This window comes from Podarcis tiliguerta (genome assembly GCF_965153285.1).
Source record: "Podarcis tiliguerta genome assembly, chromosome: 3".
Lineage (NCBI taxonomy): Eukaryota > Metazoa > Chordata > Lepidosauria > Squamata > Lacertidae > Podarcis > Podarcis tiliguerta.
The window spans coordinates 73,545,150-73,558,312 of NC_139536.1; the positions used below are offsets into that span (position 1 = coordinate 73,545,150).

At 39.2% G+C, this 13,163-nt stretch overlaps 1 protein-coding gene across 6 annotated transcripts in view; it reads left to right on the plus strand.

The window, feature by feature from the left end:
* Positions 1-13,163, plus strand: part of USP45 (ubiquitin specific peptidase 45) — a 59,192-nt gene that overhangs the window by 33,507 nt on the left and 12,522 nt on the right. For all 6 annotated transcript variants that reach the window (XM_083433479.1, XM_083433480.1, XM_083433475.1 and 3 more), the window contains exons 10-13: positions 3,863-3,944; positions 5,148-5,239; positions 8,173-8,229; positions 10,873-11,016. In XM_083433479.1, coding sequence (XP_083289605.1) covers positions 3,863-3,944; positions 5,148-5,239; positions 8,173-8,229; positions 10,873-11,016 — 375 coding nt within the window. The remainder of the gene's footprint in view (positions 1-3,862; positions 3,945-5,147; positions 5,240-8,172; positions 8,230-10,872; positions 11,017-13,163) is intronic.

Genomic DNA, 13,163 nt, shown 5'->3' on the forward strand with positions numbered 1-13,163 from the left:
GGTTACATACGCTTCAGGTTACATACGCTTCAGGTTACAGACTCCGCTAACCCAGAAGTAGTACCTCAGGTTAAGAACTTTGCTTCAGAATGAGAACAGAAATCGTGCTCTGGCGGTGCGGCAGCAGCAGGAGGCCCCATTAGCTAAAGTGGTGCTTCAGGTTAAGAACAGTTTCAGGTTAAGAATGGACCTCCGGAACGAATTAAGTACTTAACCTAAGGTACCACTGTATTAAAGATATTACTGCAGAGGACCCTTGGACTCCAGGCCCAGCAAAGTTAACACATCTGTGCAACAGTAGCAAATATGTTTCTGTTTTTGTTCCTTTTTGTTCCTATTTAGTTGTATTCATGTCTTCCTTTGTTTAGTAATCTGAGGGCAATTTAACATGAGGCTCTCAGTTATTTTCCACCTCCTTAGCTTCAGTAAGGTCTGGCGACTCATCAGGTTGTTCGCCATAGCTTGTGGAATCCTTGGTTTGAAGCCACAAGTCTTAGATGTCACTGTACAGTGTAAATATGGACGAGAAAATCTTACATGGCATGAGTCAATGTGGAAACTGCCTGCTTTGTCCTGGGATCTCCCTCTAACTTGTTCAGCTGGAAAATAAACCAATGCAATGGGGTGCACACAGTCCTGTTCAGCTGTGTCATCATCACACAACATGTTCTGCTTTTATTGAAATGCTCTTCGTGTATCATTGCTGGTGGACAAGGTTGCTTACAATATGCTTTGGTTTTGCATGTACACTATTAGGGTGTTGGAGTATAAAAGTATTCCTAAGGCTTAATTAGCTAATAAATTTATAGGTTAAACATAGGGGGGAAATATTGAGATTGTTGCGTGAGCACTTAAGACATGCTGATGCTTTAGTTTAGAACCAGAAGTAGAAATGGGAGAATTTTTTCCTGTTTAGAGAAGCCCCTCAGATATTAATTTTCACAACTGATAGCTTGAAACACTCGATCACTTTGTGCAAAATTTTATAGGAAGAAAACGCTTGCCTATAATAGAATGTCGGCCAATACTATGTTAGAATAAATAAACCAGAATTAGCACACACCCTTTGCTGGGCCTTAAAAGTTATTTGTTTATTTCATTACCTTGCCAATAATTATGCATTCTAGTCTTACTTAAACCAGAAAAAGAAAAGCTGCATAGAAGTTGTTTCCTCGTCCCATTTCCACTTATGGACAAACAAAGCTTGATCCCACCCCTGATAACAATTAAACCCATGTTTTGCCATAATGGTGGAATAGTATGAACTGGGAATTTATCACCTCAGGCATCACAGCAAGGGACATTACTAGTAAAAGCTCTTGGGATTTCCCCCCCTTCCCCCTTTTCGATTTTATAGATGTGTGACAAACTGAAAATGTCAGATTTGTGGATCTGGTCAATCTTGTGAGCCATGACAGTTGTGCCAGTCTGAAACAAAACATGACCAACATTGTCTGTCATGGGAACTCCACAGCTGTTAATCGTGCTATTGTTAGAGAGTGTCACTACCATGTGTTTTGTTTTTTATTTGAAGGGAAGCCTAGAGCAATCTGTCTGCCACCAGAATCCTTTAAAACTTCCTGTTTTTCATGCTGCTCTTAAATGTATTTACTCTGAGTGTAAAAGTTTAGACCAGTCTTGCTAAAATGCCAAATAGCCACGTTTTCACTTTCCCCATAATAAACTTTTATTTCTGAACCATCTATTCTGCATAAATTAAAATATATATATTTAAAATATGATCTTTATTTTTTTAATAAAAAAATCTTCTGATCCTTTAAAATACAATAATATAAAGACTATTTTATATTAAAATTTATGACAACTTTTTTTTTTAAGTGCAGGGAGTATCTATTGCTTGTCGATCCTGCATTTTGTTTCCTGTTAAAGTGCTTTCAAATTTTCATTCATGCTGATAATCTCATTTGTGGACTCAGAATGCTTCCTTATTCCCAAACACTTGGTGTTCTTTGTATTTGCATCCTTCTAAATTACATTAATGTATGTAAGTGAGCCTTTTTTGAAAACGGCACAGCAAATGGAAATAGTCAATACCACAGTCAAAATTGCACGTTGTCTGGTTTTTCCAGCACTGGAGATGCTTCACACCAGGGCTTGAAGTATTTGAACCCTGCTGCTAATTGATTAATGTCTGATGCCATTGTTAGCTGCACCCAAACCCTTCAAAGACTATGTTTTCTTTGACCTAAATAAATGGTTCAACGCACTCATCCCAACAAAAAGGGAGTAGCTTATGGCCTTAAACCCATTTATGGTATCCAACTTGCTGAGTTATTTATTGATTAGCCCTCTTTAGTATATTGTTGGATTTAAGATGAACAAAGAGCTTGAGGCACTGGGAGTTAATACACTAGCCAGGTCAGATACTCGTGAAGCAGAAGCTGTTACTTGGTGCACTAGTGATGTAGTTAATATTTCAAAATACATTTATCATGGTACTTCTCTGTTTAAGGTGTATAAGTGGAGCAAGTACATAATTTTCTAAGTTAGAAATGCAATTGTATTTCCCCCCCCCCCTCTTCTTTTCTGATGTTGATACTGACACATCTTATCAGCACATGTGAGGAATGAGTTTAGAAAGGCCCATATCTAGAATGCCATTGCATAGTAAAACATGACTTAGTTGGAAGATACTTAATGTTCTTAAATGTTTGGCTACATGTGGACTATATAATTAGATTTTCACTGAATGCCATGTTCATATATGTTTTAGATATAACCCACCCCCAAACATTATGGCTTTATTTAATACTTAACATTTTCAATTTTCAGAAGTTCAGTTGTGTGTGTGGCCTCACTCTCCCTAACACAATTGTTAATTGTGCTAGGGGGGCATCCCTAAGGATTGGAACCATGATGTATGGGGAGAAGGAGTTAACCTTTCCACTCCCTCCCCAGTAGTCCCAGTGGAAATTGTATCCCCCTGAAGTCATTATAAGTCCTAGCAATAAAGTTTCCATTGACTCTGATGGAATCTTCCCTGGCAGGGCTTAAGGGAGGTTCAGTGTGTGTCTGTGTATTTTATTTCAATCTGGACCACAGTGGGGAAAAGAGCTAATCTCTGTCCTGCAAGCAACACAGGCCCAATTCTGATTGCCTTGTCTTTCTGCTGCTTCTGTTGTTTATAGAGAGAGAAAGCTGAAACACGTTAAATATATTCATATCCATTGAGGCAAAAGCAAACTGGGCACTTCGGTTCACACTCTTAGCCATTATACCATACCAGTGTTTTTTTTTATAGATTCTATGTCAGGCCCAGGGAACTGGTAGCCCTCCAGCTGCTGCTGAACTACAACTCCCTTTGCTACCAGCCAGCATGACCAGTGGTCAGGAATGATAGGAGTTGTAGGTCAACAACATCTGGTGAGCCACAGGTTCTGAGCCCTGTAACAAATACCCCATCACCAAGACTTTAATTACTTTTGTCATTGTGCTTTATGTTAGAAAGCTGGCTCAGTAAATACAGCTGCATTTTTCCATTAAAACAATTAAATTAGGGTGGCAATTTTGTTGTCTTCTACTTTGCATTTCAGGGTTTCTCCCATGGCTTTTTAAGGGAGGGAAAAAGATAATCATTCTACAATTCTGCAATCAGTTTGCTACTTGCCTGAAGAAACATAGTTATCTTTGAAGTGGGGCAGGCTGAAGGAAACCTTTAATATTAACAATTTAAGTTTCAAATTTACTGACCATGTGTAAAATGTAAGAGGCTACGTATTTTTGACAGTATTGTCAAATGTTCTTATTTGTTGTTGTTTGTTTCATTTAATATATTTCACTTATATATACTTGCAAGTTTGAACTTTTCACAAATAAAATATGTGCTGAATGTTTCTTACAGCGCATACAAGCTGCAATCTTAAAAGCATTCAATAATCCAACAACTAAAACTGCAGACGAAGAGACAAAAAGGAAAGTCAAAGGTATTTAGCAAATGTGCCATTGTGTTAACTTGCACAGAGTCTGGTTTGAGTTTGCTTTTGCAAATGAATTGACTATGAAATATTGTATTCATGAATATATAATTTCATTCAAATGAATCACACTGGAGGTTCCGTGTGGCTTTTTCAGGGCTTGTGCCTATTATTCTGGTGCCATCTAGTGCGCATGCAAAACACTCCCATAGATCATTTTGTTTTACACTTGTAACTGATTCTCCGATCTAGCTATGATTCACATAGCTAGGTTGTCTTCTGTCTTTAGCCCTCTGTAAAAAATATATATGGAGAAGCTAGAATTTTAAGTGGGTCAGGAAGTCCTGCTCGCTGCCCTCTACTCAAGTATACATATTCTAATTAAGTTGAGGATTCAATTTGGGGAAGGCTAGAGGAGTAAGGAATGGAAACCCCCCCCCCCTTTTCTCAGCCCTTGGAGGGTGAGTCTAAGAATCTATTTCAAGGCAAATCACCACTTAGAAACTGTGGCATTAAGCTGTCCATAAATTACCCTGTAAGACAGAGATATAAGGCTGTAACCTTATACGGCCACATTCCACATTTTCTGGGAAGCAAGTTCAGGCAAAACCAGCAGGACTGCCTTAACAGCTGCATAAGTCAAAATATCAAAGCACACATACAAAAAACATGAGCTGGAATATATTTTTATCTATGAATTTAAAACACAAGCATTATGATTTACGTATTTGCTTTTGATATCTTATTACAAGTTACTATGGAGTCTTGTTTTGGATACAAAAACCAAAAGTTCCTCTCACTGCCCTGCAAAGGAGTCTGCCTTAAACGTTACTTCTTTAATACTTAAGGCAGACTCAAGGAGGAAAAACATAGTGGGATCACTCTGAAGTGCTGTTGATGCTTTGTACAGTATAGCATAATAAAATGTCCACTATGTAAGAGTATATAGATAGGTATAGTCATATTTTGCATTTTAATCCCTTGTTTTGAAATACATGCTGTTAGCTATCTGAAACAGAAATCAAAACTAAATGTTTTATCACTCTCAAAAACTGTATTAAGTACTGATGAATGGAAACGTTTCTGTGTTGATAGTATTGCAGATGTTTACTTACAATGCACTAATTGTTTTCAGAAGAAAATCCTAGAATGAATTGTTTTTAGAATGGATGTATGTGTTTCCTCCTTTAAAAAAGGGTAATGTTTTTGCAGCATATGGAAGAGAGGGTGTGAAGATGAACTTCATAGATAGGATCTTTGTTGGTGAATTGACTAGCACTATCATGTGTGAGGAATGTGAAAATGTAGGTATTCTGGAATTTGATTTGTTAAAGTAAAAGATCACTTAATGATGTGAATGTACTGTGTTTTTTTGATTAACTTCTGTACTGTCTGTTTTATCAATGTATTGCAATAGTATATTAGAAAACAGATTATTTCAAAGTGCAACCCTTTAAATTTCACTTTCATATAGAGAAGGAAGTTTCATAAAAAACAACAACCCTGATCACCTGGATAATTTTAGGTTGGAGATCTGAATTCTAATACTGTAATGAAAGTAAGATAAAAAAAACTAATTATGCATTAAGTATAACATATCCCTCTAGCTGCCATGTAGCTGCTTCCTTGCTTGAAGAAAAACTAGATGTTCTTCTCAACACTTCTGCAGGTTTGTCACATTATCATCAAAGACCTATAGGTCTTTGTGTGTGCTTATACATGCTCTTCAGGAACTAAAAATGCCATCTGCAGAAAATACTAATATCCCAGAAGCTGTTAGTAGCACCAGTTATAAATGGGGGTGGGGGTTTTTTTTGGGTGGTGAGGTCTTTTGACAAAATTCTTTCAGTGCACCCTTTTCCCTAACTGGGCATACCTACTTCCTTGCTACTGTTTCCGCTACCTGTTCATTCCTCCCTCTGGATTGTTTCCACCAATTTCAAGAAAGAGTGTGTGTGTGTTGGGTGGGGGAGGTATGCGAGTCCTTCTTGCTTCTCTAATTTCCCTTTTGATTCAAGAGCAGTTAAATAGGAAGCAACAGGAGGGCCAAGGGATTCCAGGGATTGGCAGAGGGCCCCCGTTAGGCCATGGGCCTCCGTTGTTGCCCAACAATGCTGATCCCTGAGGCTGGCTCTGGGTGATAGACAGACAGACAGACAGACAGACAGACAGACAGACAGACAGAGAGACAGTTGTTCAGCAGCCTTATATAGTTTAGCAAATATGAGATATTCCCCAGTGTGGCAATTCCATTATAATTTTCAGTAGACTTGTTGTTTTATAATATCAATCTAAATACAGTACATCATTGAAAGACTTAAATCTCTTATAGCCTTTAGCCCTGTCCCACAAACTTGTTCACACCACCCAGTTCCACTCCAGCATTACAAGGGACAATTTTAATCATTCCATGACGCTCCTCCTTTTTCTAGAGCAGGGCTGGCTAACCCTCAGTTTGGGGACCTGATCCAACTCCCCAAGCCAGTTTCTTTGCTCTTCAAGACCTCAGAATTTACAGCTCTGGCCAAAAAAATAATTCTACACACTTCACAGTAGAGACAGCTCTGAGGTGAGCAGAGCCCAGCACCCCTATGGGAATCCAAATCTCCACCTTCTCAGTCATTAGCTCCAACATTTGAAATTAGCTGATCTGCATGGATTTTCTGAGGGGGGGGGGCTGTTTGCCCCTATGTGTGGAATGGCCACACTTATCACTGGCATGTGGACCCTGAAGGGTTGGTCAGTAGTGAATTTGGTCAGCTTTCAAGTAAAAAACAGTTAGCCACACCTGTTTGGAGTATTATTATGCTGCACCATCAAAAAGCAGTATAATAATTTATTCCTGAATAAGCCCTGCAGTCTGTGGCATCGAAGTGGTATATTGAGATGTTTACTCATGATGTTGTCTACTGGCATAGTGATGATGCTGAACAGTTGCATAAATGGAAATACTGGAGCCAGATTTGCTACCTTGAAAGAGGGCAGTGTTCCTCACAATGTAGATCAGAATGTCCCTGGGGGGCAAATTGTTCTTAAATGTGGGATTTACCATCTTGCAACAACTGTGTGAACCATTTGTTCCCAAGATACCTCCTGGGGAAAACCACTGAGGGAAATATATCCTTAAGACTTGCTGTACCAGGAAATTATCGAGTGTGATGCATGTTGAATACTTCATAAGCAAAATGTCAGAAAACATGTCATTGAGCCAAAGCCTTTGCAAGCAGCTAGATCCATGCATATGGCTAGGATTGGGGTGCCAGAAAGATTAACTGTTCTGTATCATTGTGGCCTCATCCTTGCAATCCTGCTCATGCTGGTGTCAGGCATGAGCTATCTACAGCCCTGGTAAACAAGTTTCCGACTCGTATTCCCTTGCCAGCATTGGCAGGGACTAGTCGCTGGAAACCGGTGCCCTGAACTGCAAACGTTGGCTTGCATTTTTGGACATGGAGAGTCCCTGTCCATAGGAAACAAGGCTAGAATCCTGCTGGCAGGCACCAAATTGATGCAGTTGTAGCTGGACTTGAAAAAATATTTCTTTCCCCCTCCCTCTCCTAGTATCTGGAAAGACTTCATCAGTGTCTCTCAAAGTTCAACTTTGAAAGAAACATGACCCACCTTTAAATGTTAATGTGTGGGTTTCCAGTGGAGTCTCTAAGTGGGGCATTTTGCTGCCTCTGCTTATTAGTATAGGCCCATTGCCAGAGTTCTTGTGTTGCTGAAGCCTAAAGTAATGCTAGTGGTTAAGAGAAAGGGGAGCATGTTAAAGTCGGTGTAAAACAGCAAAAAACTAAACATGTTTAGATTTCTGTGCCTAAATTTAGCCTCTAATAATGTTCTTGATAGTATTGAAAGTAAGTTCTAAAAGACAAAATGTTCTGTTGCGAATGAAATCTATGCCTACCTCTAGATTTTGACAGTGTTCATACTTCTGTTTTGCTTTTTTTAAAAACAACAACAACACAACCAAAATGAAATCACAATCACTTTATTTCTAAAACAGTATTGTGAAGTTCTTCACTACATAAAGAAACCTTAATGTGTGTAATATTTTTGAATTAGGCAGATATTATTAATTATTATTGTTTATTAAATTTGTTTACCACTCTTCATCTGAAGATCGCAGGGTAGTTCACAACATAATTTTGTTTATTTTTTATAGATATTGTTTATAGATTCTAATGCATGATGGAAACTCCACTTTGATATATCTCTTTTTTTACTTTCTTCTAAGATTTCCACAGTAAAGGAACCTTTCATTGATCTTTCACTTCCTATAATAGAAGAGAGGGTAAGAAACAACTTCTTTAATAAATAGCTACAATTGCTACATTAGCATCATGCTGCTGTGTTTGCGGATCACTGACTGGATGTTGGAGCAGCCAAAACATTAGATTGCCAGGATTCAGTCTCTCCATACCCTACCTTAGATATTGGCACTGCCAAACTGAACTTGACCATCTGCACTGACCAAAGGGGTGACTATCATTTTTTTTTTTTAATCATGCTTGGAGCCTTTTTAATGTGTGTGGATTGCCCTTCCTGAATTGGGACTCTTATGTAAGATTAATAAATTCAAACACATTTATTATCTAGCCATTTCCCTTTGCCTGTATGATATACTAGTTTTATACCAGAAGCACACAACTGATCTTGTCTGATATAAAAGGTGAGCTGTATAAGCATTAACTTGATGTGTTACCATACTTGGCAAGTAGTTATTAGCATTTTCTCTGCTATGAATCAGTTATTCACAGTGAAAACCTGCAGTGTAACTGAAGTGTCTCATGGAAAGAGGTGTTTTCCTCATAGATTAAAGTATAAGCACCCTCACAGTGTTTGGTATTTGAAGGGTGGACAGGTGGGGGAGAAGGAATCTGCTCAGCCACATTGGTTATATTTAAAATAAATGCCCTAAATTATTCAGTGTTGACCCATGAAGGGTGAACTTCTTCAGGCAATCAGGTATTTTTAACAAGTAGCATTATTGGGGATGGGTAAGAATCACTATTGTGGGAAAAGAGCTATTTCTGATGGATGCAGACCTCAGCTGGTTATCTAAGCCGCCTCACGACTTTGAAATGAGCAAATAAATGAAGTTTGTATTCTGTACAGGCCCAGCCTTGTCAGATGTTTGAGTATGACCTGTAGAGTTGAAGTTGTTTTGCTTTTATGCATCATATGATCTCCTTAGGCCAGTGCTACTGATTTGGACTGGATAGCCCATATGCATGTACAAATCTACCACATTTTTCTGTGAACTGAATTTTTTTTAAACAAGCATATGTGAGTACACACTTTCAGCTGTACTGTATTACTTTAACCGGTCACCAATAGAAAAGAAAGGAAGGAAATGCCTTGAAGCATGCGGTACTTGGCCAGTCAATCAGGTGGAGGGGAAGTTTAAAACCCTGGGACCCTGCTATGTAAAATAGATTAGCAAACAGTATCTATCAACAGAGAAACCAGCATGTAATGACTATGGAAGGTGGAGTGAAGAAAGCTAGGTGAAGTTGGCTAAATCTCTACAGTCAGCTTGCAGGATCTTTTACTTGTGGGTTGTGTCTTTTTTGTGTGTGTCTCCTTTTTCAAGCAATTTTATACTTTTTATACTTTTTTCTGGAGTTGGAAAGCTGGTCAATTTCCTACATGTTTGATCACTTGTATGTAATGAATATGTATGTGCAAATGCATGCCCTCCTTAATAAGGCAATGATGTCACCATTTTGTAGGGAATACTTAGATTTCACACATTGCAGGGATGGAGAACTGGTGAACATCCCAACTGTTGCTGGACTCAAACTCTTCCCTTCTCTGACCATTTGCCATGCTGCTCGAAGCTGATGGGAGTTAAGAGTCCAACAACAGCTGGGGGAGAGGCATCACAAGTTCCCTAACCCTGGTTTATTGAGCTTCTTCCCCTACTTCAGACAGCCTCCTAAGTCACCACTGATTTACAGCTCTCACACTGCAGCCATCCTAGGTAGTCAGCCTAATGGTGAGACAGACATTAGTTCTTCGTGAACTTCACAAAAAAGGGCTTTGAGAAATTTTAATCCTAAAAGCAGGGTATAAAATACCCAAATGAATTTATAATAGATGAATGTGCTCTGAAAATGCTCAGGGACTATTTGATTTCTGTTTGGAAACTCTGCAGCTGTTCATAGACACTTAGCTACAGTTGCCGGAACATTTGAGGGCAGGACCAGAGCTCATGGAGAAGGGCTGCAGCTCTGTTAGCAGAGCGTCTGCTTTGCATGTAGAAGGTCCCAGGTTCAATCCCTACATCTACAGAGAAAACCCAGTTTGAAAACCTGGAAAGTCACTGCTAGTTATTGTAGACAATACTGAGCAAGATGAAACAGTAACCTGACCGAGCATAAGGCAGCTTGCCGAGTTCCTGAAGGAGCAACCCTGCCTAGATTGCAAGTGCTCAAGGCTTAGGACTCCCTCTTAGCCCAGCCTTCTGTAGCCTTGGGTGCCCAGATACAACCTCCATTATTCCCTTCAAACATGGCTGATGGTTGGGGTTGATGTGGGTTGTATACCAACAACAACTAGGGACCTGAGTTTGGAAAGGGCTGATTTAGCCCATTGTATTTGATTTTTAAAAGGAAAGCCTTGACCTATGCTACTCTCTCAAGTTTCTGGGAGCAGTAATTTTGTGAAGTTTCCTAGAAGATATATGTCTTTGTAATTATTAACACAATCTAATTAAATTTTAAAACACATTAATATTATTTTACACAATATGATTAGGACTTGACCAGTAAACTAACCAGATATATATATTTAAAAGTGTCAAATGTCTAATTTACCCTGTGCATATTGATATAAGCCAGCACTATCTTGTTTGGAAAAGGTAGGAGGGAAAGATATTTTTTTATATAGGAGAGTGTATGTTTTACCTTGAATAACCACGTGTATTTTCCAGATCTCAAAACCTGTTCCTTTTGGGAGGACAAGCAGAGGTAAACATATCCAAGAAGCAGATGCTGAGTACAACTGTTCTTCTGTTACTGCTCTGAATAATCAACAATCTAAATTGTCTAGAAAACATTTGTTAACAAAAGATAAGGTAAGAATGCAACAGCATTGCTGATCTGTAGTTCAACTAGTTGTATAACAAATCACATTTTTATGGAAATTTGCAGTAGCTGCAAATTTGGTTTGAATAGGTCTCTTTTAATCTACAGCACTGTATTGCCAATTTTTTGATATATGTACACCTAATACTTCCGGGGCTCATGATGTGGTGTTAATACATTTTAAAGTAGTGTATTTATGAAACTTAAAAGTGTGTGATATATTCACACCCACACCTATAAATATTGTGTGTGTGTGTGTGTGTGTGTGTGAGTCTGTTGGTGATTTTTTTAAAAAAATGATGGGTTTAAAAATGATCTTTCTTTCTTAAAATAAAATAAAAAGCTACTTTTCAAATTCATTCTCCACACTCTGTGCCCTCCTCCCTGCTTTCCTCTAGTGTTGTCCAAGTTTGCTTCTGGCTGCAATTGCAAGCAGTGCAGGGCTGGCCAAGAGAGCAGACAAGTCAGCCTTCGTGCCATTTGGTGGATCAGTTGGCAGGGTGTACTATATGAGAAGTGCAGCCAACACAGTCTCCCAGGAGACTTGGAACATGGCTTCCATGATGTGCTCAGCCTCCAGTGGCCCAAGGGCCTATGAACCATAGTTCAGCCTCTTAACATGGTTCTTCCTGATGGTGGCACAGCATGCTGCAGATATGATGTGCTAATACAATGTGAGATGCTGATATTTTTTGCTGCAAATATTCTACTGTACATTATTTTACAAGGAAAGCTTTTATGTTTAGATCATTTATTGAAAATAGAATACTTCAGACCATTTTTCATTTAAAATTGTAACCTATATCCTTCAGCATTTGACAGATGAAAAAATGTTTTGCTTAACAGCTGAGTGGTGAGCATGAGGCCTCTAAGGCAGTCTGGCAGAATTTCCCATCTCCTAGTCATTCTTTTAATCCACTGACTTTAAAAATACTATTGCTGAAAATCTAAAAACCTACTTATTTCTCTTTGGATGGCATTAAGGTTTCAATGGCTATTTATGCTTTTTATTTTTCCATTCCCTTCTATTATTGTGTTCTCTCCCTTTCCCCCCTCCGTCTCTCCCTCCCTCCCCCACCACTACCATACACACACAAATGCTATGATTTTTATGTTTGTTGTCTGTTTCAGATTTTGATACATTTGCTCTTAGCACAAAATCTTCTACTTGGCATCTCTTTGTATGCAGTCAAGCAAATTTGTAGAAACTCTCCCCCTCTTTTTTTAGTGGAGTCTGGAATTAGGAGATGCTTTTTTTATTTTTCCAGTCTCAGAAGCTGAACCACAAGGCTTCCTTCAAACATTCTACCACTTGTGTAGTGGCAAAGCTCACTAAAAGAATTGTGGCGAGACCATCAGTCCACAGTCTGCCCCTGCTATGTTTTAATCTTTGGGAGAAAAAAATCCATATTGATTCAGAGGTAGCAGTGAGAAATTGAGGCCATGTACAATGCATGGAGAATAATAGTTGTTCTGTGTTCCCTTCCCCCCTTCTTATTTTTAAAAGGCAAGACAAGTGGGAATGCTCGGACTGTATGTGGAGGAATCCAGAGCTAGCAATACAGGGAACTGAATTTCAGGGGTTATTTGGGAAATCCTTCAATGGGAATCAAATAATTGTAAACACTATGAGTTTCGCCCCACCCCCCAATAGTTTGCCTGTGGGAAAGCAGTCAGTTTCAACTTTCATGCAAGTCTGTTTTGTGCAGTCTCAGGCATGGGAAGGGGTGATCAAGAATGTCATCAGCAGTATCAGTAAGTCACTGACAAGTGCTTCTTTTTGGTACTTTGAGGCAAGATACTGCATGAGATGGCCCTCCACCTTGCTGTTGTTTCTCACTTGCTTACCTCTCCCACTGGCCCAGTCCTCTAAGATAATCAGTGAGGCATGCTGGGTTTCTGCTCCTTCTCCTTGCTTGTTCCTTTCAAGAGGGCGGATAAACAAGCAGCAGCAGCAGTGAGGATGAGTATATCAGGATCAGGAGCCTGCAGGTATTGGTAGTGGGTTCCCTACTCTGGGGTATGGGCTTGGACTCTTCCTGAAATGATTATGGCCTGTTGGTGGCCCATGAAACTTGCTCAACCACACTCCTGGCAGAATTTTCAGTCCAAAGACCTTGCTTGCTGGGAGAAGAGC